Source organism: Oncorhynchus nerka, linkage group LG22 (genome assembly GCF_034236695.1).
Source record: "Oncorhynchus nerka isolate Pitt River linkage group LG22, Oner_Uvic_2.0, whole genome shotgun sequence".
NCBI classification, from domain to species: Eukaryota; Metazoa; Chordata; class Actinopteri; order Salmoniformes; family Salmonidae; genus Oncorhynchus; species Oncorhynchus nerka.
The window spans coordinates 104921337-104943709 of record NC_088417.1 but is presented as its reverse complement, the minus strand read 5'-3'; the positions used below and the strand labels follow the sequence as shown (position 1 = coordinate 104943709).

The window sequence follows — 22373 nt, the reverse complement described above, 5'->3', positions numbered from 1 at the left end:
CCAAGCCCTCACATCTTAAACCCTGGGCCAAGCCCTCACATCTTAAACCCTGGGCCAAGCCCTCACATTTTAAACCCTGGGCCAAGCCCTCACATCTTAAACCATCTTAAACCCTGGGCCAAGCCATCACATATTAAACCCTGGGCCAAGCCTTCACATCTTAAACCCTGGGCCAAGCCCTCACATCTTAAACCCGGGGCCAAGCCCTCACATCTTAAACCCTGGGCCAAGCCCTCACATCTTAAACCCTGGGCCAAGCCCTCACATCTTAAACCCTGGGCCAAGCCCTCACATCTTAAACCCTGGGCCAAGCCATCACATATTAAACCCTGGGCCAAGCCCTCACATCTTAAACCCTGGGCCAAGCCATCACATATTAAACCCTGGGCCAAGCCCTCACATCTTAAACCCTGGGCCAAGCCATCACATATTAAACCCTGGGCCAAACCCTCACATCTTAAACCCTGGGCCAAGCCATCACATCTTAAACCCTGGACCAAACCCTCACATCTTAAACCATCTTAAACCCTGGGCCAAGCCCTCACATCTTAAACCCTGGGCCAAGCCCTCCCATCCTAAACCCTGGGCCAAACCCTCACATCTTAAACCCTGGGCCAAGCCATCACATCTTAAACCCTGGGCCAAGCCCTCACATCTTAAACCATCTTAAACCCTGGGCCAAGCCCTCACATCTTAAACCCTGGGCCAAGCCATCACATCTTAAACCCTGGGCCAAGCCCTCACATCTTAAAACATCTTAAACCCTGGGCCAAGCCCTCACATCTTAAACCCTGGGCTAAGCCCTCACATCTTAAACCCTGGGCCAAGCCCTCACATCTTAAACCATCTTAAACCCTGGGCCAAGCCCTCACATCTTAAACCCTGGAACAAGCCTTCCCATCTTAAACTCTATTTAGCATAATAAAACTTGGTTTTAACTAGAAGAAAAAAAAATCGGTCAATTTAACTAGAGATTTCCCTTTTTTCAATCCACCTCATCTATGTCACACTTTTGCATCTGTGGTGATGCAAGGACCACTTAAGCCATACATGCCACAGAGCTGGGCTTTCTGGAATAGTGACCAGAAAAAATACATATCTTCAGGAATAAATTTAAATAAACGTTTGGTGTTCACCAAAAGGCATGTGGGAGACTCCCCAAACAATTGGAAGTCGGTACTCTCGGGTAGATGAGACTAAAATAGAGCTTTTTGGACATAAAGGAAAATGCTATGTCTGGCGCAAACACCTCTCATCACCCCGAGAGTACAATCCCCACAGGGAAGCATGGTGTTTGCAGCATCATGCTGTGGGGATGTGTTTCATCTGCAGGGACTGGGAGACTGGTCAGAATTGAAGGAATGATGGAGGGCACTAAATACAGGGAAATTCTTGAGGGAAACCTGTTTCAGTCTTCGAGAGATTTGAGATTGGGAGATTTGAGGCTGGTTCCCCTTCCAGCAGGACAATGACCCTAAGCATACTGCTAAAGCAACACTCGAGGGGTTTAAGGGGAAACATTTAAATGTATTGGAATGGCCTAGTCAAAGTCCAGACCTCAATCAAATTGAGAATCTGGGTTATGACTTAAAGATTGCTGAACACCAGCAGAACCCATCCAACTTGAAGGAGCTGGAGCAGTTTTGCCTTGAAGAATGGGCAAAAATCCCAGTGGCTAGATGTGCCAAGCTTATAGAGACATACCCCAAGAGACTTGCAGCTGTGACTGCTGCAAAAGGTGGCTCTGCAAAGTGTTGACTTTGGGGGGGAATAGTTATGCACGCTCAAGTTTTCAGTTTTTTTTGTCTTATTTCTTGTTTGTTTCACAATTTAAAAAAAATCCATCTTCAAAGTGGTGGGCATGTTGTGTAAATGATACAACCCCCCCCCCAAAAAAAAATCTATTTTACTTCCAGGTTGTAAGGCAACAAAATAGGAAAAATGCCAAGTGGGGAAAACACTTTCGCAAGCCACTGTATAACTTCAACAAGCATTTCTCAACGGCTGGCCATGACTTCCTCCTGGCTACTCCAATCTCGGCCAACAGCTCCGTCCCCCCCACAGCTACTCGCCCAAGCCTCCCCAGCTTCTCCTTTACCCAAATCCAGATAGCAGATGTTCTGAAAGAGCTGCAAAACCTGGACCCGTACAAATCAGCTGGTCTTGACAATCTAGACCCTCTATTTCTGAAACTATCCGCCGCCATTGTCGCAACCCCTATTACCAGCCTGTTCAACCTCTCTTTCATATCGTCTGAGATCCCCAAGGATTGGAAAGCTGCCGCAGTCATCCCCCTCTTCAAAGGGGGAGACACCCTGGACCCAAACTGTTACAGACCTATATCCATCCTAACCTGCCTATCTAAGGTCTTCGAAAGCCTAGTCAACAAACAGATCACTGACCATCTCGAATCCCACCGTACCTTCTCCGCTGTGCAATCTGGTTTCCGAGCCGGTCACGGGTGCACCTCAGCCACGCTCAAGGTACTAAACGATATCATAACCACTATCGATAAAAGACAGTACTGTGCGGCCCTCTTCATCGACCTGGCCAAGGCTTTCGACTCTGTCAATCAGCATATTCAGTAGCCTCAGTAGTCTCAGCTACTCAGTAGCCTCAGTTTTTCTAATGACTGCCTTGCCTGGTTCACCAACTACTTTGCAGACAGAGTTCAGTGTGTCAAATCGGAGGGCATGTTGTCCGGTCCTCAGGCAGTCTCTATGGGGGTGCCACAGGGTTCAATTCTCGGGCCGACTCTTTTCTCTGTATATATCAATGATGTTGCTCTTGCTGCGGGCGATTCCCTGATCCACCTCTATGCAGACGACACCATTCTGTATACTTCTGGCCCTTCCTTGGACACTCTGCTATCTAACCTACAAACAAGCTTCAATGACATACAACACTCCTTCCGTGGCCTCCAACTGCTCTTAAACGCTAGTAAAACCACATGCATGCTTTTCAATCGTTCACTGCCTGCACCCGCACGCCTGACTAGCATCACCACCCTGGATGGTTCCGACCTAGAATATGTGGACATCTATAAGTACCTAGGTGTCTAGCTAGACTGTAAACTCTCCTTCCAGACTCAAATCAAACATCTCCAATCTAAAATCAAATCTGGACTCGGCTTTCTATTCCGCAACAAAGCCTCCTTCACTCACGCTGCCAAACTTACCCTAGTAAAACTGACTATCCTACCGATCCTCGACTTCGGCGATGTCATCTACAAAATAGCTTCCAATACCCTACTCAGCAAACTGGATGCATTTTATCACAGTGCCATCCGTTTTGTTACTAAAGCACCTTATACCACCCACCACTGCGACTTGTATGCTCTAGTCGGCTGGTCCTCGCTACATATTCGTCACCAGACCCACTGGCTCCAGGTCATCTACAAACCTATGCTAGGTAAAGCTTCGCCTTATCTCAGTTCACTGGTCACGATGGCAACACCCACCCGTAGCACGTGCTCCAGCAGGTGTATCTCACTGATCATCCCTAAAGCCAACACCTCATTTGGCCGCCTTTCCTTCCAGTTCTCTGCTGCCTGTGACTGGAACGAATTGCAAAAATCGCTGAAGTTGGAGACTTTTATCTACCTCACCAACTTTAAACATCTGCTATCTGAGCAGCTAACCGATCGCTGCAGCTGTACATAGTCCATCGGTAAATAGCCCACCCAATTTACCTACCTCATCCCCATACTGTTTTTATTTATTTATTTTTCTGCTCTTTTGCACACCAGTATCTCTACCTGTACATGACCATCTGATCATTTATCACTCCAGTGTTAATCTGCTAAATTGTAATTATTCGCCTACCTCCTCATGCCTTTTGCACACAATGTATATAGACTCTTTTTTTTCTACTGTGTTATTGACTTGTTTATTGTTTACTCCATGTGTAACTCTGTGTTGTTGTCTGTTCACACTGCTATGATTTTTTTGGCCAGGTCGCAGTTGTAAATGAGAACTTGTTCTCAACTTGCCTACCTGGTTAAATAAAGGTGAAATAAATAAAAAATATATGAGACATTGTTTGAATCCAAAGCGCCAGGAATGTGACATGGTGAATTAGACATGATTGTAACATACTGAGGTAATGGTGAATTAGACAGGATTGTGACAGAGTGAGGTAATGGTGAATTAGACAGGATAGTGTCAGAATACAGTAATGGTGAATTAGACAGGATTGTGTCAGAATACAGTAATGGTGAATTAGACAGGATTGTGTCAGAATACGGTAATGGTGAATTAGACAGGATTGTGTCAGAATACGGTAATGGTGAATTAGACAGGATTGTGTCAGAGTGAGGTAATGGTGAACTAGATGGGATTGTGACAGAGTGTGGTAATGGTGAATTGGACAGGATTGTGTCAGAGTGAGGTAATGGTGAACTAGATGGGATTGTGACAGAGTGTGGTAATGGTGAATTGGACAGGATTGTGTCAGAGTGAGGTAATGGTGAACTAGATGGGATTGTGACAGAGTGTGGTAATGGTGAATTGGACAGGATTGTGTCAGAGTGAGGTAATGGTGAACTAGATGGGATTGTGACAGAGTGTGGTAATGGTGAATTAGACAGGATTGTGTCAGAGTGAGGTAATGGTGAACTAGATGGGATTGTGACAGAGTGTGGTAATGGTGAATTGGACAGGATTGTGACAGAGTGAGGTAATGGTGAACTAGATGGGATTGTGACAGAGTGTGGTAATGGTGAATTGGACAGGATTGTGTCAGAGTGAGGTAATGGTGAACTAGATGGGATTGTGACAGAGTGTGGTAATGGTGAATTGGACAGGATTGTGTCAGAGTGAGGTAATGGTGAACTAGATGGGATTGTGACAGAGTGTGGTAATGGTGAATTGGACAGGATTGTGACAGAGTGAGGTAATGGTGAACTAGACAGGATTGTGTCAGAATACGGTAATGGTGAATTAGACAGGGTTGTGTCAGAATACGGTAATGGTGAATTAGACAGGATTGTGTCAGAATACGGTAATGGTGAATTAGACAGGATTGTGTCAGACAGACTGGGGTAATGGTGAACTAGATGGGATTGTGTCAGACAGACTGGGGTAATGGTAAACTAGATGGGATTGTGTCAGACAGACTGGGGTAATGGTGAACTAGACAGGATTGTGTCAGAATACGGTAATGGTGAATTAGACAGGGTTGTGTCAGAATACGGTAATGGTGAATTAGACAGGATTGTGTCAGAATACGGTAATGGTGAATTAGACAGGATTGTGTCAGACAGACTGGGGTAATGGTGAACTAGATGGGATTGTGTCAGACAGACTGGGGTAATGGTGAATTAGACAGGATTGTGTCAGAATACGGTAATGGTGAATTAGACAGGGTTGTGTCAGAATACGGTAATGGTGAATTAGACAGGATTGTGTCAGAATACGGTAATGGTGAATTAGACAGGATTGTGTCAGACAGACTGGGGTAATGGTGAACTAGATGGGATTGTGTCAGACAGACTGGGGTAATGGTGAACTAGATGGGATTGTGTCAGACAGACTGGGGTAATGGTGAACTAGACAGGATTGTGTCAGACAGACTGGGGTAATGGTGAATTGGACAGGATTGTGTCAGACAGACTGGGGTAATGGTGAACTAGACAGGATTGTGTCAGACAGACTGGGTTAATGGTGAATTAGACAAGGTTATTTAGTAGTCTGAAACTGTCACGAGACATTCCATTTGGTCTGATTCACACTTGTTAGACATGCTGTTCACAGAGCAATACATCATGCCATATCATAATATAATTACAGAGATATGTCCGATTCACATTACAGTACACACACACACACACACACACACACACAATAGACATGATTATGTCCCATGATGGGTCTTCATCACAGGAACACTGGCCTTCCTTAGTCAATGAGAAGTGACATATGAATGAGCCATGGTATTATGTGTTCACCTCAAATGGCATCCTACTTCCTTTGTAGTGCACTACTATTAACTAGAAAACTATGGGTATATATGGAATAGGGTGTCATTTAGGACACAGCTGGTCAGATGAGATAGCAAGGGATCCTGCTCTTTTCTCTGATACAAGTTTCCCAGGAGAAATCAGGAATAAATTATTTTACAGCATTCCGAAAGCTGGAATCTGTCCTCCTCATCTGCTGTCCAGATGTGATACTTGGAAATACATTTAGTTTCCCTCCAACTATTAAACTAAACTCACTTCAGCTAGAGAAAAAGAGCCTTGAATCCACCCCCGCGCTTTCTCAGAAATATACACACCATTCGTAACAGTAGCTGAGGCAAACAATAGCTTTCAGGAAATGAAGTATTGTGAAATAGAATCTCACTGCTCCTTCTAAAGAATGATGTGTCTGGCTATAAATTCCCTTCAGTGCTGTGATACAAACATGAGAAAGGAGGGATTGGGCAGAAGGGTGGTGAGGGGTTGAGAAGGGTGTTGAGGGGTTGAGAAGGGTGTTGAGGGTTTGAGAAGGGTGGTGAGGGGTTGAGAAGGGTGGTGAGGGGTTGAGAAGGGTGGTGAGGGGTTGAGAAGGGTGGTGAGGGGTGGTGAGGGGTTGAGAAGGGTGGTGAGGGATTGAGAAGGGTGGTGAGGGGTTGAGGGGTTGAGAAGGGTGGTGAGGGGTTGAGAAGGGTGGTTAGGGGTTGAGAAGGGTGGTGAGGGGTTGAGAAGGGTGGTGAGGGCTTGAGAAGGGTGTTGAGGGGCTGAGAAGGTTGGTGAGGGGTTGAGGGGTTGAGAAGGGTGGTGAGGGGTTGAGGGGTTGAGAAGGGTGGTGAGGGGTGGTGAGGGGTTGAGGGGTTGAGAAGGGTGGTGAGGGGTGGTGAGGGGTTGAGAAGGGTGGTGAGGGGTTGAGAAGGGTGGTGAGGGGGTTGAGAAGGTTGGTGAGGAGTTGAGAAGGGTGTTGAGGGGTTGAGAAGGGTGGTGAGGGGTTGAGAAGGGTGTTGAGGGGTTGAGAATGGTGTTGAGGGGTTGAGAAGGGTGGTGAGGGGTTGAGAAGGGTGGTGAGGGGTTGAGAAGGGTGGTGAGGGGTTGAGAAGGGTGTTGAGGGTTTGAGAAGGGTGGTGAGGGTTTGAGAAGGGTGGTGAGGGGTTGAGAAGGGTGGTGAGGGGTTGAGAAGGGTGGTGAGGGGTTGAGAAGGGTGTTGAGGGGTTGAGAAGGGTGTTGAGGGGTTGAGAAGGGTGGTGAGGGGTTGAGGGGTTGAGAAGGGTGGTGAGGGGTGGTGTGGGGTTGAGAAGGGTGGTGAGGGGTTGAGAAGGGTGGTGAGGAGTTGAGAAGGGTGGTGAGTGGTTGAGAAGGGTGGTGAGTGGTTGAGAAGGGTGGTGAGTGGTTGGAGAAGGGTGTTGAGGGGTTGAGGGGTTGAGAAGGGTGGTGAGGGGTTGAGAAGGGTGGTGAGGGGTTGAGAAGGGTGTTGAGGGTTTGAGAAGGGTGTTGAGGGTTTGAGAAGGGTGGTGAGGGGTTGAGAAGGGTGGTGGGGTGGTGAGGGATTGAGAAGGGTGGTGAGGGGTTGAGGGGTTGAGAAGGGTGGTGAGGGGTTGAGAAGGGTGGTGAGGGGTTGAGAAGGTTGGTGAGGAGTTGAGAAGGGTGTTGAGGGGTTGAGAAGGGTGGTGAGGGGTTGAGAAGGGTGTTGAGGGGTTGAGAAGGGTGGTGAGGGGTGGTGAGGGGTTGAGAGGGGTGGTGAGGGGTTGAGAAGGGTGGTGAGGGGTTGAGAAGGGTGGTGAGGTGTTGAGAAGGGTGGTGAGGGGTTGAGAAGGGTGGTGAGGGGTTGAGAAGGGTGTTGAGGGGTTGAGAAGGGTGGTGAGGGGTGTGTATTTAACCCTCTGTTTCCCCTCATGTCTTTGTCAGAGATTGTTTTATTGTCCGTGTTGTTTATTTGTTGTATTGGTGCGCGACGGGTCCTCCTACCCATGTTTTTTCCATGTCCATGTCTTCCAGACTCCATTTACACTCTACTCAAGCAGTTTATTGGCAGCGACCTCCAATAAGGTGACTGGTTAATTAAACCAGTCCCCAAAGTGATCACTGGACACTGGCAACCGCAGCTGGTGAATGACTTCGGGCATCGTTTCGACACCATAAGCAGGATGTGGGATGGCCTGCAGCCATGCCTGACACACAGCTCCATCGCGGTCAGGAAAATAGTGGAAATGTGTATTTGTATATAACTGGAACATTATTGCACCCGGGTACATTCATTTTGGCCAACATCACTGAGTTACTCGACTACTACCGTTATTCGCCTTAAATTTACTTTACTTCAGAGATTACTAACCGCTAGCCGAGCTAGCTACCATCTCTTTGGCCAACATCACTGAGTTACTCGACTACTAACGTTATTCGCCTTAAATTTACTTTACTTCAGAGATTACTAACCGCTAGCCGAGCTAGCTACCATCTCTTTGGCCAACATCACTGAGTTACTAGACTACTAACGTTATTCGCCTTAAATTTACTTTACTTCAAATTTACTTTACCATCTCTTTGGCCAACATCACTGAGTTAGACGATTACTAACCGATTACTAAGCTAGAGCTAGCTACCATCTCTTTGGCCAACATCACTGAGTTACTCAACTACTAACGTTATTCGCCTTCATTTACTTTACTTCAGAGATTACTAACCGCTAGCCGAGCTAGCTACCATCTCTTTGGCCAACATCACTGAGTTACTCGACTACTAACGTTATTCGCCTTAATTTACGTTACTTCGGAGATTACTAACTGCTAGCCGAGCTAGCTACCATCTCTTTGGCCAACATCACTGAGTTACTCAACTACTAACGTTATTTGCCTTCATTTACTTTACTTCAGAGATTACTAACCGCTAGCCGAGCTAGCTACCATCTCTTTGGCCAACATCACTGAGTTACTCGACTACTAACGTTATTCGCCTTAAATTTACTTTACTTCAGAGATTACTAACCGCTAGCCGAGCTAGCTACCATCTCTTTGGCCAACATCACTGAGTTACTCGACTACTAACGTTATTCGCCTTCATTTACTTTACTTCAGAGATTACTAATCGCTAGCCGAGCTAGCTACCATCTCTTTGGCCAACATCACTGAGTTACTCGACTACTACCGTTATTCGCCTTAAATTTACTTTACTTCAGAGATTACTAACCGCTAGCCGAGCTAGCTACCATCTCTTTGGCCAACATCACTGAGTTACTCGACTACTAACGTTATTCGCCTTCATTTACTTTACTTCAGAGATTACTAACCGCTAGCCGAGCTAGCTACCATCTCTTTGGCCAACATCACTGAGTTACTCGACTACTACCGTTATTCGCCTTAAATTTACTTTACTTCAGAGATTACTAACCACTAGCCGAGCTAGCTACCATCTCTTTGGCCAACATCACTGAGTTACTCGACTACTAACGTTATTCGCCTTCATTTACTTTACTTCAGAGATTACTAACCGCTAGCCGAGCTAGCTACCATCTCTTTGGCCAACATCACTGAGTTACTCGACTACTACCGTTATTCGCCTTAAATTTACTTTACTTCAGAGATTACTAACCGCTAGCCGAGCTAGCTACCATCTCTTTGGCCAACATCACTGAGTTACTCGACTACTAACGTTATTCGCCTTCATTTACTTTACTTCAGAGATTACTAACCGCTAGCCGAGCTAGCTACCATCTCTTTGGCCAACATCACTGAGTTACTCGACTACTACCGTTATTCGCCTTAAATTTACTTTACTTCAGAGATTACTAACCACTAGCCGAGCTAGCTACCATCTCTTTGGCCAACATCACTGAGTTACTCGACTACTAACGTTATTCGCCTTCATTTACTTTACTTCAGAGATTACTAAACGCTAGCCGAGCTAGCTACCATCTCTTTGGCCAGCATCACTGAGTTACTCGACTACTAACGTTATTCGCCTTCATTTACTTTACTTCAGAGATTACTAACCGCTAGCCGAGCTAGCTACCATCTCTTTGGCCAACATCACTCACTTACTCAACTACTAACATTATTCACTTAGCCAGACATTAAATTACTTTAGCTACCCATCTCTTTTTCCTTTATTGAATACCAATAGTAAGACACTACATCTTCCCGCCTGCTATAATTATTAATTTTAGAACCACGAAGAAGATAATCTAACGGATTAAAGACTATTTGGAAGACGTATTCGCTAGCACAAAGCAGGTATTTAGTTATTTATACTTTTCAATAAAAAAACACATATATTTGACAATGAAAATGACCAGACACCAATTGTTGTTTATGTAACAATAAATACACATTTTTTTAAATGCATTTTAGGTCATTTGGAAACTGAGCATTTTCATTTAAAAAAACTGACATCTAATTACTCAAACAATGGACCTAAAAACTGTCTGGTGTACTGACAATATGTATGAATATACCTTTGTATTATTTTATTGAATTTGTCCATGATGCCTATGTTTTGTCCGTTTGAAATATATGATCATAGGAAGTCAAAAGTCAGTGAACCACGGCCATATGGCATAAGAAATGTCCAAATGGCATTTATACTGACCAAATGATATACAGTTGAAGTCGTAAGTTTACATACACTTAGGTTGAAGTCAATAAAACTTGTTTTTCAACCACTCCACAAATGTATTGTCAACAAACTATAATTTTAGCAAGTTGGTTAGGACTTCTACTTTGTATATATATGACACAATACATTTTTCAAACAATTGTTTACAGACAGATTATTTAACTTATAATTAATTGTTTCACAATTCCAGTGCGTCAGAAGTTTACATACACTAAGTTGACTGTGCCTTTAAACAGCTTGGAAAATTACAGAAAATTATAAAAAGCCCTGCTAATATCCATAATGGCACTTGACCGAATGTGTTTAAAATAGTATTTTCCAGTAAGCAGCGATTGTCCTGTTAATCGTGCAACAAGTGTTTTGAAAACTTGTTTTCAAAATGCCACCAGCTAGCTGTCCATCACTACTCTAATTAAAAACACAACATCTTGTTTACATCTTGTTTACATTCTTTATTGTAACCACAATGTCACAAACTATTTGTATCTACCTTTCCAATTACTTTAAGAGTTTGGGATTTACAAATGTGTGCTTTTCATGTAATTTTTTGTTAAATCCAGTTCGGATTTAAGTATAACTGTTGAGTGGCCCGTATAATATTTAATAATATCTGCCCTCTGAATTCATTTATAACGAAGGGGCAATTTGTTTGTTTTAGTTTGAACGTGCAGACACTAAGAACAACAGGAACGTTTCCCTAGTCAGCGCCGTTATTAGTGCAATGCCCCTTAAAGTGTTGCCAGTGTGGCGGGGTGGGGGACAACCCACTGCCCTCCCCCTCCCTCCTCCTCCCTTCCCCATGGTCCGTCTTCTGTGCACGGCTCTGTGGCCCATCCCGCGTCCCATCCCGTGTACCATCCCGTGTCCCCTACCCTCCCCCTTCCTCCTCCTCCCTTCCCCATGGTCCGTCTTCTGTGCACGGCTCCGTGTCCCATCCCACAGCCCATCCCGCGTCCCATCCCGCGTCTCATCCCGCGTCCCATCCCGCGTCCCATCCCGTGCCCGCGTCCCATCCCGTGCCCGCGTCCCGTGCCAGCGTCCCATCCCGCGTCTCATCCCGCGTCCCATCCCGCGTCCCATCCCCTGCCTGCGTCCCATCCCGTGCCCGCGACCCATCCCGTGCCTGCGTCCCATCCCGTGCCTGCGTCCCATCCCGTGCCCGCGTCCCATCCCGCGACCCATCCCGTGCCTGCGTCCCATCCCGTGACCCATCCCGTGCCTGCGTCCCATCCCGTGCCCGCGTCCCATCCCGCGACCCATCCCGCGTCTCATCCCGTGCCCGCGACCCATCCCGCGTCTCATCCCGTGCCCGCATCCCATCCCGTGCCCGCGTCCCATCCCGTGCCCGCGTCCCATCCCGTGCCCGCGTCTCATCCCGCGACCCATCCCGCGTCTCATCCCGTGCCCGCATCCCATCCCGTGCCCGCGTCCCATCCCGTGCCCGCGTCCCATCCCGCGTCCCATCCCGTGCCCGCGTCTCATCCCGCGTCCCATCCCGTGCCCGCGTCCCATCCCGTGCCCGCGTCCCATCCCGTGCCCGCGTCCCATCCCGTGCCCACGTCCCATCCCGCGACCCATCCCGCGTCTCATCCCGCGTCCCATCCCGTGCCCGCGTCCCATCCCGCGACCCATCCCTTTGTCCCATCCCGCGTCTCATCCCGCGTCTCATCCCGCGTCCCATCCCGCGCCCGCGTCTCATCCCGCGTCTCATCCCGCGTCCCATCCCTTTGTCCCATCCCGCGTCCCATCCCTTTGTCCCATCCCGCGTCTCATCCCGCGTCTCATCCCGCGTCCCATCCCGCGTCCCATCCCTCGTCTCATCCCGCGTCTCATCCCGCGTCTCATCCCGCGTCCCATCCCGTGCCCGCGTCCCATCCCGCGTCCCATCCCTTTGTCCCATCCCGCGTCTCATCCCGCGTCCCATCCCTTTGTCCCATCCCGCGTCCCATCCCTTTGTCCCATCCCGCGTCCCATCCTTTGTCCCATCCCTCGTCTCATCCGCGTCTCATCCGCGTCTCATCCCGTCCCATCCCGCGTCCCATCCCGCGTCCCATCCCTTTGTCCCATCCTCATCCCATCCCTCGTCTCATCCCGCGTCTCATCCCGCGTCTCATCCCGCATCCCATCCCGCGTCCCATCCCGTGCCCGCGTCCCATCCCGTGCCCATCCTCGTCTCATCCCCGTCTCATCCCGTCTCATCCCGCGTCCCATCCCGTGCCCGCGTCCCATCCGCGTCCCATCCCTTTGTCCCATCCGCGTCTCATCCGCGTCCCATCCCTTTGTCCCATCCCTTTGTCCCATCCCGTGCCCGCAGCCCATCCCGCGTCCCATCTCGTGTCCCATCCCGGCCCATCCCGTGTCCCCTACCCTCCCGTTCCTCCTCCTCCCTTCCCCATGGTCAGTCGACCCATCCCGCTGCCCATCCCGTGTCCCCTACCTTCCTCCTCCTCCTTCCCCATGGTCCGTCGGCCCATCCCGTGTCCCCTACCCTCCTCCTTCCTCCTCCTCCTTCCCCATGGTCCGTCGGCCCATCCGCGTCCCATCCGCGTCCCATCCCCGTCCCATCCCTTTGTCCCATCCCGCGTCTCATCCCGCGTCCCATCCCTTTGTCCCATCCCGCGTCCCATCCCTTTGTCCCATCCCGCGTCCCATCCCTTTGTCCCATCCCTCGTCTCATCCCGCGTCTCATCCCGCGTCTCATCCCGCGTCTCATCCCGCGTCCCATCCCGCGTCCCATCCCGCGTCCCATCCCTTTGTCCCATCCCTCGTCCCATCCCTCGTCTCATCCCGCGTCTCATCCCGCGTCTCATCCCGCATCCCATCCCGCGTCCCATCCCGTGCCGCGTCCCATCCGCGTCCCATCCCTTTGTCCCATCCCGCGTCTCATCCCGCGCCCCATCCCTTTGTCCCATACCCTCCGTTCCTCCTCCTCCCTTCCCCATGGTCAGTCGACCCATCCCGCGGCCCATCCCGTGTCCCCTACCTTCCTCCTGTTCCTTCCCCATGGTCCGTCGGCCCATCCCGTGTCCCCTACCCTCCTCCTTCCTCCTCCTCCCTTCCCCATGGTCCGTCGGCCCATCCCGCGTCCCATCCCTTTGTCCCATCCCTTTGTCCCATCCCGCGTCTCATCCGCGTCCCATCCCTTTGTCCCATCCCGCGTCCCATCCCTTTGTCCCATCCCGCGTCCCATCCCTTTGTCCCATCCCGCGTCTCATCCGCGACCCATCCCGCGACCCATCCGCGTCCCATCCGTGCCAGCGTCCCATCCGCGTCCCATCCCTTTGTCCCATCCCGCGTCTCATCCGCGTCCCATCCCTTTGTCCCATCCCTTTGTCCCATCCCGTGCCCGCAGCCCATCCCCGTCCCATCTCGTGTCCCATCCCGCGGCCCATCCGTGTCCCCTACCCTCCGTTCCTCCTCCTCCCTTCCCCATGGTCAGTCGACCCATCCCGCGGCTCATCCCGTGTCCCCTACCTTCCTCCTCCTCCCTTCCCCATGGTCCGTCGGCCCATCCCGTGTCCCCTACCCTCCTCCTTCCTCCTCCTCCCTTCCCCATGGTCCGTCGGCCCATCCTGCGTCCCATCCCGCGTCCCATCCGCGTCCCATCCCTTTGTCCCATCCGCGTCTCATCCCGCGCCCCATCCAAGGCGTCCCATCCCTTTGTCCCATCCCGCGTCCCATCCCTTTGTCCCATCCTCGTCTCATCCGTCTCATCCGCGTCTCATCCCGCGTCCCATCCCTTTGTCCCATCCCGCGTCCCATCCCTTTGTCCCATCCCTCGTCTCATCCCGCGTCTCATCCCGCGTCTCATCCCGCGTCCCATCCCGCGTCCCATCCCGCGTCCCATCCCTTTGTCCCATCCCTCGTCCCATCCCTCGTCTCATCCCGCGTCTCATCCCGCGTCTCATCCCGCATCCCATCCCGCGTCCCATCCCGTGCCCGCGTCCCATCCCGCGGCCCATCCCTCGTCTCATCCCGCGTCTCATCCCGCGTCTCATCCCGCGTCCCATCCCGTGCCCGCGTCCCATCCCGCGTCCCATCCCTTTGTCCCATCCCGCGTCTCATCCCGCGTCCCATCCCTTTGTCCCATCCCTTTGTCCCATCCCGTGCCCGCAGCCCATCCCGCGTCCCATCTCGTGTCCCATCCCGCGGCCCATCCCGTGTCCCCTACCCTCCCGTTCCTCCTCCTCCCTTCCCCATGGTCAGTCGACCCATCCCGCGGCCCATCCCGTGTCCCCTACCTTCCTCCTCCTCCCTTCCCCATGGTCCGTCGGCCCATCCCGTGTCCCCTACCCTCCTCCTTCCTCCTCCTCCCTTCCCCATGGTCCGTCGGCCCATCCCGCGTCCCATCCCGCGTCCCATCCCGCGTCCCATCCCTTTGTCCCATCCCGCGTCTCATCCCGCGTCCCATCCCTTTGTCCCATCCCGCGTCCCATCCCTTTGTCCCATCCCGCGTCCCATCCCTTTGTCCCATCCCTCGTCTCATCCCGCGTCTCATCCCGCGTCTCATCCCGCGTCTCATCCCGCGTCCCATCCCGCGTCCCATCCCGCGTCCCATCCCGCGTCCCATCCCTTTGTCCCATCCCTCGTCCCATCCCTCGTCTCATCCCGCGTCTCATCCCGCATCCCATCCCGCGTCCCATCCCGTGCCCGCGTCCCATCCCGCGTCCCATCCCTTTGTCCCATCCCGCGTCTCATCCCGCGTCCCATCCCTTTGTCCCATACCCTCCCGTTCCTCCTCCTCCCTTCCCCATGGTCAGTCGACCCATCCCGCGGCCCATCCCGTGTCCCCTACCTTCCTCCTGTTCCTTCCCCATGGTCCGTCGGCCCATCCCGTGTCCCCTACCCTCCTCCTTCCTCCTCCTCCTTCCCCATGGGTCCGTCGGCCCATCCGCGTCCCATCCCGCGTCCCATCCCGCGTCCCATCCCGCGTCCCATCCCGCGTCCCATCCCGCGTCCCATCCCGCGACCCATCCCGTGTCCCATCCCGCGGCCCATCCTTTGTCCCAAAAATGACCCATCCCGCGTCCCATGCGTCCCATTTTTCGTCCCATCCCGTAAACCCATCCCGCGACCCATCCCGGACCCATCTATCCCATCCCGTGGCGTCCCATCCCGCGTCCCATCCCTTTGTCCCATCCCGCGTCTCATTTAGAATCCCATTTTGTCCCATCCCTTTGTCCCAGTGGAAGCAGCCCATCCGACGTCCCATCTCGTGTCCCATGGGCCCATCCCGTGTCCCCTACCCTCCCGTTCCTCCTCCTCCCTTCCCCATGGTCAGTCGACCCATCCCCAGCCCATCCTGTCCCCTACCTTCCTCCTCCTCCCTTCCCCATGGTCCGTGGCCCATCCCGTGTCCCCTACCCTCCTCCTTCCTCCTCCTCCTTCCCCATGGTCCGTCGGCCCATCCCGCGTCCCATCCCGCGTCCCATCCCGCGTCCCATCCCTTTGTCCCAGCAGTCTCATCCCGCGTCCCATCCCTTTGTCCCATGTCCCATCCCTTTGTCCCATCCCTTAGGTCCCATCCCTTTGTCCCATCCATCGTCTCATAGAGACCCATCCCGCGACCCATCCCGCGACCCATCAGCGTCCCATCCGTGCCCGCGTCCCATCCCGCGTCCCATCCCTTTGTCCCATGCGTCTCATCCCGCGTCCCATCCCTTTGTCCCATCCCTTTGTCCCATCCCGTGCCCGCAGCCCATCCCGCGTCCCATCTCGTGTCCCATCCCGCGGCCCATCCCGTGTCCCCTACCCTCCCGTTCCTCCTCCTCCTCCTTCCCCATGGTCAGTCGACCCATCCCGCGCCCATCCTGTCCCCTACCTTCCTCCTCCTCCCTTCCCCATGGTCCGTCGGCCCATCCGTGTCCCCTACCCTCCTCCTTCCTCCTCCTCCCTTCCCCATGGTCCGTCGGCCCAAGCGTCCCATCAGCGTCCCATGCGTCCCATCCCTTTGTCCCATCCGCGTCTCAGCGTCCCATCCCGCGTCCCATCCCTTTGTCCCATTTAGCGTCCCATCCCTTTGTCCCATCCCTCGTCTCATCCGCGTCTCATGCGTCCCAAAGAATGATCCCATCCCGCGTCCCATCCAGCGTCCCATCCCTTTGTCCCATCCCTGCTCCCATCCCTCGTCTCATCCGCGTCTCATCAGCGTCTCAAAGCGTCTCATCCCGGCGTCCCATCCAGCGTCCCATCCCGTAAAGCCCATCAAGTCCCATCCTCGTCTCATGGTCTCTCATCCCAAGAGAATCCCATCCCCGTTGCGTCCCATCCCAAGCGCCCCATCCCTTTGTCCCATCCCGCGTCTCATCCCGCGTCCCATCCCTTTGTCCCATCCCTTTGTCCCATCCCGTGCCCGCAGCCCAGCGTCCCATCTCGTGTCCCATTGGCCCATCCGTGTCCCCTACCCTCCCGTTCCTCCTCCTCCCTTCCCCATGGTCAGTCGACCCATCCAATGCCCATATGTCCCCTACCTTCCTCCTCCTCCCTTCCCATGGTCCGTCGGCCCATATGTGTCCCCTACCCTCCTCCTTCCTCCTCCTCCCTTCCCCATGGTCCGTCGGCCCATCCCGCGTCCCATCACGTCCCATGCGTCCCATTTAAAGCCCATATCCCATCCCGCGACCCATCCCGTGTCCCATCCCATGGCCCATCCGCGTCCCATCCAGCAGACCATCCCGCGCCCCATCCACAAGTCCCATCCCCAGGTCCCATGTGACCGATCCCTGACCCATCCCGCGTCCCATCCCGCGTCCCATCCCGCGTCCCATCCCGTGACCCATCCCGCGTCCCATCCCGCGACCCATCCCGTGTCCCATCCCGCGACCCATCCCGCGACCCATCCCGTGTCCCATCCCGCGTCCCATCCCCCTACCCTCCCCCTTCCTCCTCCTCCCTTCCCCATGGTCCCGTCCCCTGCCCTAGTGCTTTGAGCCTTGCCCTCTTTCAGTGGATACAGACCAATATGACCAATATCTATTGTCCTGATAATAACAGGGTTAATATCCAACGGGTTTTTACATCATTCTAAATTAATTATAATAATCACTTTGTTTAAAAAATAACAATACTTTGGAGATGATTTTTTTCTTCAAATAACGTAAAATGAGCGAGAAAAAGGCCATTATTGAGCGTGGTGTGAGACATGGCTACTTATTGGTAAATAAAGGCAGTTTGTTATTTAGAATGATTTATTTCTGTTTGTAGAGGAAGAGAAACCAAAAAAGACAGTCATCTCATGGGTCTCCCAGTCAAGGCCAACACAGGTATTGAACCAGCATCTGTTACAACCCAACTTACACTGCTATGCAGTGTCTTAGACCGTGGCACCTCTCAGGTGCTGCACAATGTGACCGGTCGGGAGAGGGCTACAATACTACAGTAAGAGCAAAATAATCCTAATAAAATAATAAAAATCTTAGTGTAACAGCAGTTTCAGTAAGTAATATTTAAGTCATGCACAATTATCAGTTTCTACTTAGGTTTATTTCGCCCATTCATTGTCAGTTAGAGACACAGTAGGACCCAAAAGCATAATCAGCGCTCTAACTCCCGTTCGCACTGGTCTGGAGTAATGAAGTAGTGATGCAGGGTACCGTACTAAATCACAAATGACCTCTAAATTCAGCAGCATAATCCCAATTGTTTTTGTGGAGCAACCACTTGCCTCTCAGCGTTAACTTTCTTCAGGTATTTTCTGAACAGCTTCTCACTTTCTTCAGGTATTTTCTGAACAGCTTCTCACTTCTTTGTTTCTCCAGAAATTCAACAAATGACAGTTGGAACGCCACAGCCGAAAATGCGTGTTTGTTGTTGCTAAGCTACCAGGTACAGTGCTTTTTAGCTAGCGGTTTAGCGAGCCTTCATGCACAAGGAATACAAAACGTAATGATGTCTGAAAGAATGATATGGATTTCCTATTTGTCAAATGATTGAGCATGTGCTGAAAACTCAGAAATGCATCAGAAATCGTCCTTATTTTCAGAATATCATAAAGCAAATCAAGATTAGGAAATGGACCTCAGCCAAGAGAAGCGTGTCTGGAATCAATATAGCTTCGTATCTTGAATGTGCTGAGAAAACACAGCTATGTGATGTATTCAGTCAGTATTCGTCAACATGGAGAGAGAACCCAGAGTGCCACATATCTCAGGGTATTGAACGAGTCCATATACGCCCATAGGAAATGTTCATGTGTGATACTCTGAGTAATCACAATGTCATATATGTCTAACAGACATCTGGATTCAGAAAGTCAGGATATGGTGCAAATCCACAAAATTACAAATATACATTGGACATGGTCTGTATTCTGTAGAATATCACAAACATGCCATTTAAAGATATCCCCTGGTATGGACCCTTTTCAATCAGTGGTTCTTACAGTCTTCAGCAGACTGATCATACTGTCTGTCCCTACGTGGTCCTAACCCTAACCTACCCAGTACCAGTATCTAACATATAGTGTCTGTTCCTAACCTACCCAGTACCAGTATCTAACATATATTGTCTGTTCCTAACCTACCCAGTACCAGTATCAAACATATAGTGTCTGTTCCTAACCTACCCAGTACCAGTATCTAACATATAGTGTCTGTTCCTAACTCTAACCTACCCAGTACCAGTATCTAACATATAGTGTCTGTTCCTAACTCTAACCTACCCAGTACCAGTATCTAACATATAGTGTCTGTTCCTAACTCTAACCTACCCAGTACCAGTATCTAACATATAGTGTCTGTTGTGGAGGTTCTTACCCAATACGATGACGACAGTCTTCAGCAGACTCATCATGGTGTCTCTGTTCCTGCGTGGCCCAGAGCTGTGTCTGCTCATCCTCATGGTCCTCTGTCTCACGTACATAAAGATGTGAGCGTACAGCACCACCATGACCAGGAAGGTGACCAGGTTGAATACGGCCCAGAACACCAGGTAGGAGTTACAGTACAGCGGAGCCATGCTAGAACACGTGCCGATGTCACAGATACAGTTCCACCCTACCGACGGGATGGCTCCCATGACGATAGACAAGGTCCAGATGACTACAATCACCACCACCACACGCCGGTTGGACATGCGCGTGTGCAGCTGCATGCGGAAAACGGTGATGTGGCGCTCGATGGCGATGGCGAGGAGGTTACACACGGACGCCGTGAGGGACGTGTCGATGAGACCCTGTCGGAGCAGCCACGTGGAGACCGTGAGGCGGCGTGTGTTCGGGCCCGTGTTGAACATCAGGTAGAAGTACGCCAGACCGGCAAAGAAGTCCGCGGCCGCCAGGTTGGCCATCAGGTAGTAAATAGGGAAGTGGAAGCGGCGGTTGACGTATATAGCCACCATGACCAGCAAGTTAGCCAGCATGATGAAGATACATACTGTGATACCCAGCCCCATCACCAGCTTACTGACGGTATTCCACTCTGTAGCCAGGTACTTTCCACTGTGGTTGTAGAAGAAGGCAATGGACTCATTGTAGAAGCACTGTTCCTCCTCCATCTTGAAGGCTGGCTAGGGGATCTGGAGGAGAGGAGACAGGGGTTAGAGGGTCTGGAGGAGAGGAGACAGGGGTTAGAGGGTCTGGAGGAGAGGAGACAGGGGTTAGAGGGTCTGGAGGAGAGGAGACAGGGGTTAGAGGGTCTGGAGGAGAGGAGACAGGGGTTAGAGGGTCTGGAGGAGAGGAGACCAGGGTTAGAGGGTCTGGAGGAGAGGAGACAGGGGTTAGAGGGTCTGGTCTGGAGAGAGAGACAGGGGTTAGGGGTCTAGGGGATCTGGAGGAGAGGAGACAGGGGTTAGAGGGTCTGGAGGAGAGGAGAGGGGTTAGAGACAGGGGTTAGAGGGTCTGGAGGAGAGGAGACAGGGGTTAGAGGGTCTGGAGGAGAGGAGACAGGGGTTAGAGGGTCTGGAGGAGAGGAGACAGGGGTTAGAGGGTCTGGAGGAGAGGAGACAGGGGTTAGAGGGTCTGGAGGAGAGGAGACAGGGGTTAGAGGGTCTGGAGGAGAGGAGACAGGGGTTAGAGGATCTGGAGGAGAGGAGACAGGGGTTAGGGGATCTGGAGGAGAGGAGACTGGTTAGAGGCGGAGAGGAGACAGGGGTTAGAGGATCTGGAGGAGAGGAGACAGGGGTTAGAGGGTCTGGAGGAGAGGAGACCGGGGTTAGAGGATCTGGAGGAGAGGAGACAGGGGTTATATGGTCTGGAGGAGAGGAGACAGGGGTTAGAGGGTCTGGAGGAGAGGAGACAGGGGTTAGAGGGTCTGGAGGAGAGGAGACAGGGGTTAGAGGGTCTGGAGGAGAGGAGACAGGAGTTAGAGGGTCTGGAGGAGAGGATACAGGGGTTAGATGGTCTGGAGGAGAGGAGACAGGGGTTAGATGGTCTGGAGGAGAGGAGACAGGGGTTAGAGGGTCTGGAGGAGAGGAGACAGGGGTTAGAGGGACTGGAGGAGAGGAGACAGGGGTTAGAGTGAGTCAAGTAGGTTAGAGAGAGTCACAGTAGGTTAGAGAGTCAAAGTAGGTTAGAGAGAGTCACAGTAGGTTAGAGAGAGTCACCGTAGGTTAGAGAGAGTCACAGTAGGTTGTTAGAGGGTCTGGAGGAGAGGAGACAGGGGTTAGAGGGAGTCACAGTAGGTTAGAGAGAGTCAAAGTAGGTTAGAGAGAGTCACAGTAGGTTAGAGAGAGTCAAAGTAGGTTAGAGGGAGTCACAGTAGGTTAGAGAGAGTCACAGCACGTTGTTAGGGGGCCTGGAGGAGAGGGGACAGGGGTTAGAGGGAGTCACATTAGGTTAGAGGGAGTCACAGTAGGTTAGAGGGAGTCACAGTAGGCTAGGGGGAGTCACAGTAGGTTAGGGCGAGTCACAGTAGGTTGTTAGGGGGTCTGGATGAGAGGAGACAGGGGTTAGAGGGAGTCACAGTAGGTTAGAGGGAGTCACAGTAGGTTAGAGGGAGTCACAGTAGGTTGTTAGAGGGTCTGGAGGAGAGGAGACATGGGTTAGAGGGAGTCACAGTAGGTTAGAGGGAGTCACAGTAGGTTAGAGGGAGTCACAGTAGGTTAGGGGGAGTCACAGTAGGTTGTTAGAGTATCTGGAGGAGAGGAGACAGGGGTTAGAGAGAGTCACAGTAGGTTGTTAGGGGGTCTGGAGGAGACAGGGTTTAGAGGGAGTCACAGTAGGGTGTGTTCCCTCAGGCCACTACTCTACCACCACATATTTACAATACAAAATCCATGTGTGTACAGAGTCCGTGTCTTTAAAAAAAATATTTTGTATATATTTATAATGATTTATTACAAAAAACACAAGGAAGGGGTAACATTATAGTATTAGAGCACGAAGGACAAACAATACAGCATCAAGACACTATCAAACATGTATCAGTCTTTCTGCAGCAGAGCCATCCTTATGTGTGAGGGTGTCTACTACTACTATCAAACATGTATCAGTCTTTCTGCAGCAGAGCCATCCTTATGTGTGAGGGTGTCTACTACTACTATCAAACATGTATCAGTCTTCCTGCAACAGAGCCATCCTTATGTGTGAGGGTGTCTACTACTACTATCAAACATGTATCAGTCTTTCCGCAACTGAGCCCACAGTTCTCTAATAGCTGTCCCTCAACCATTCAAGACCCCTCCCACAGCCTCGCCCCCCTCCCTCGGCATTAAAAAAAAAAATCCATTCCCCCAAGAACCCCCCAATGCACCAACAACCAAGAGAATGAACCCCCACCCCCAAGAACCCCCCAATGTACCAACAACCAAGAGAATGAACCCCCACCCCCAAGAACCCCCAATGCACCAACAACCAAGAGAATGAACCCCACCCCCA

The 22373-nt window shown here is 51.5% G+C and overlaps 1 protein-coding gene across 1 annotated transcript in view; it reads right to left on the bottom strand.

The window, feature by feature from the left end:
- The window catches only part of LOC115126066 (lysophosphatidic acid receptor 1), a 160601-nt gene that overhangs the window by 44098 nt on the left and 94130 nt on the right, over positions 1-22373 (bottom strand). The window contains exon 2 of the mRNA XM_065007688.1: positions 19315-20074. Within this exon, the coding sequence (XP_064863760.1) occupies positions 19315-20053 (739 nt within the window). The 5' untranslated portion in view covers positions 20054-20074. The remainder of the gene's footprint in view (positions 1-19314; positions 20075-22373) is intronic.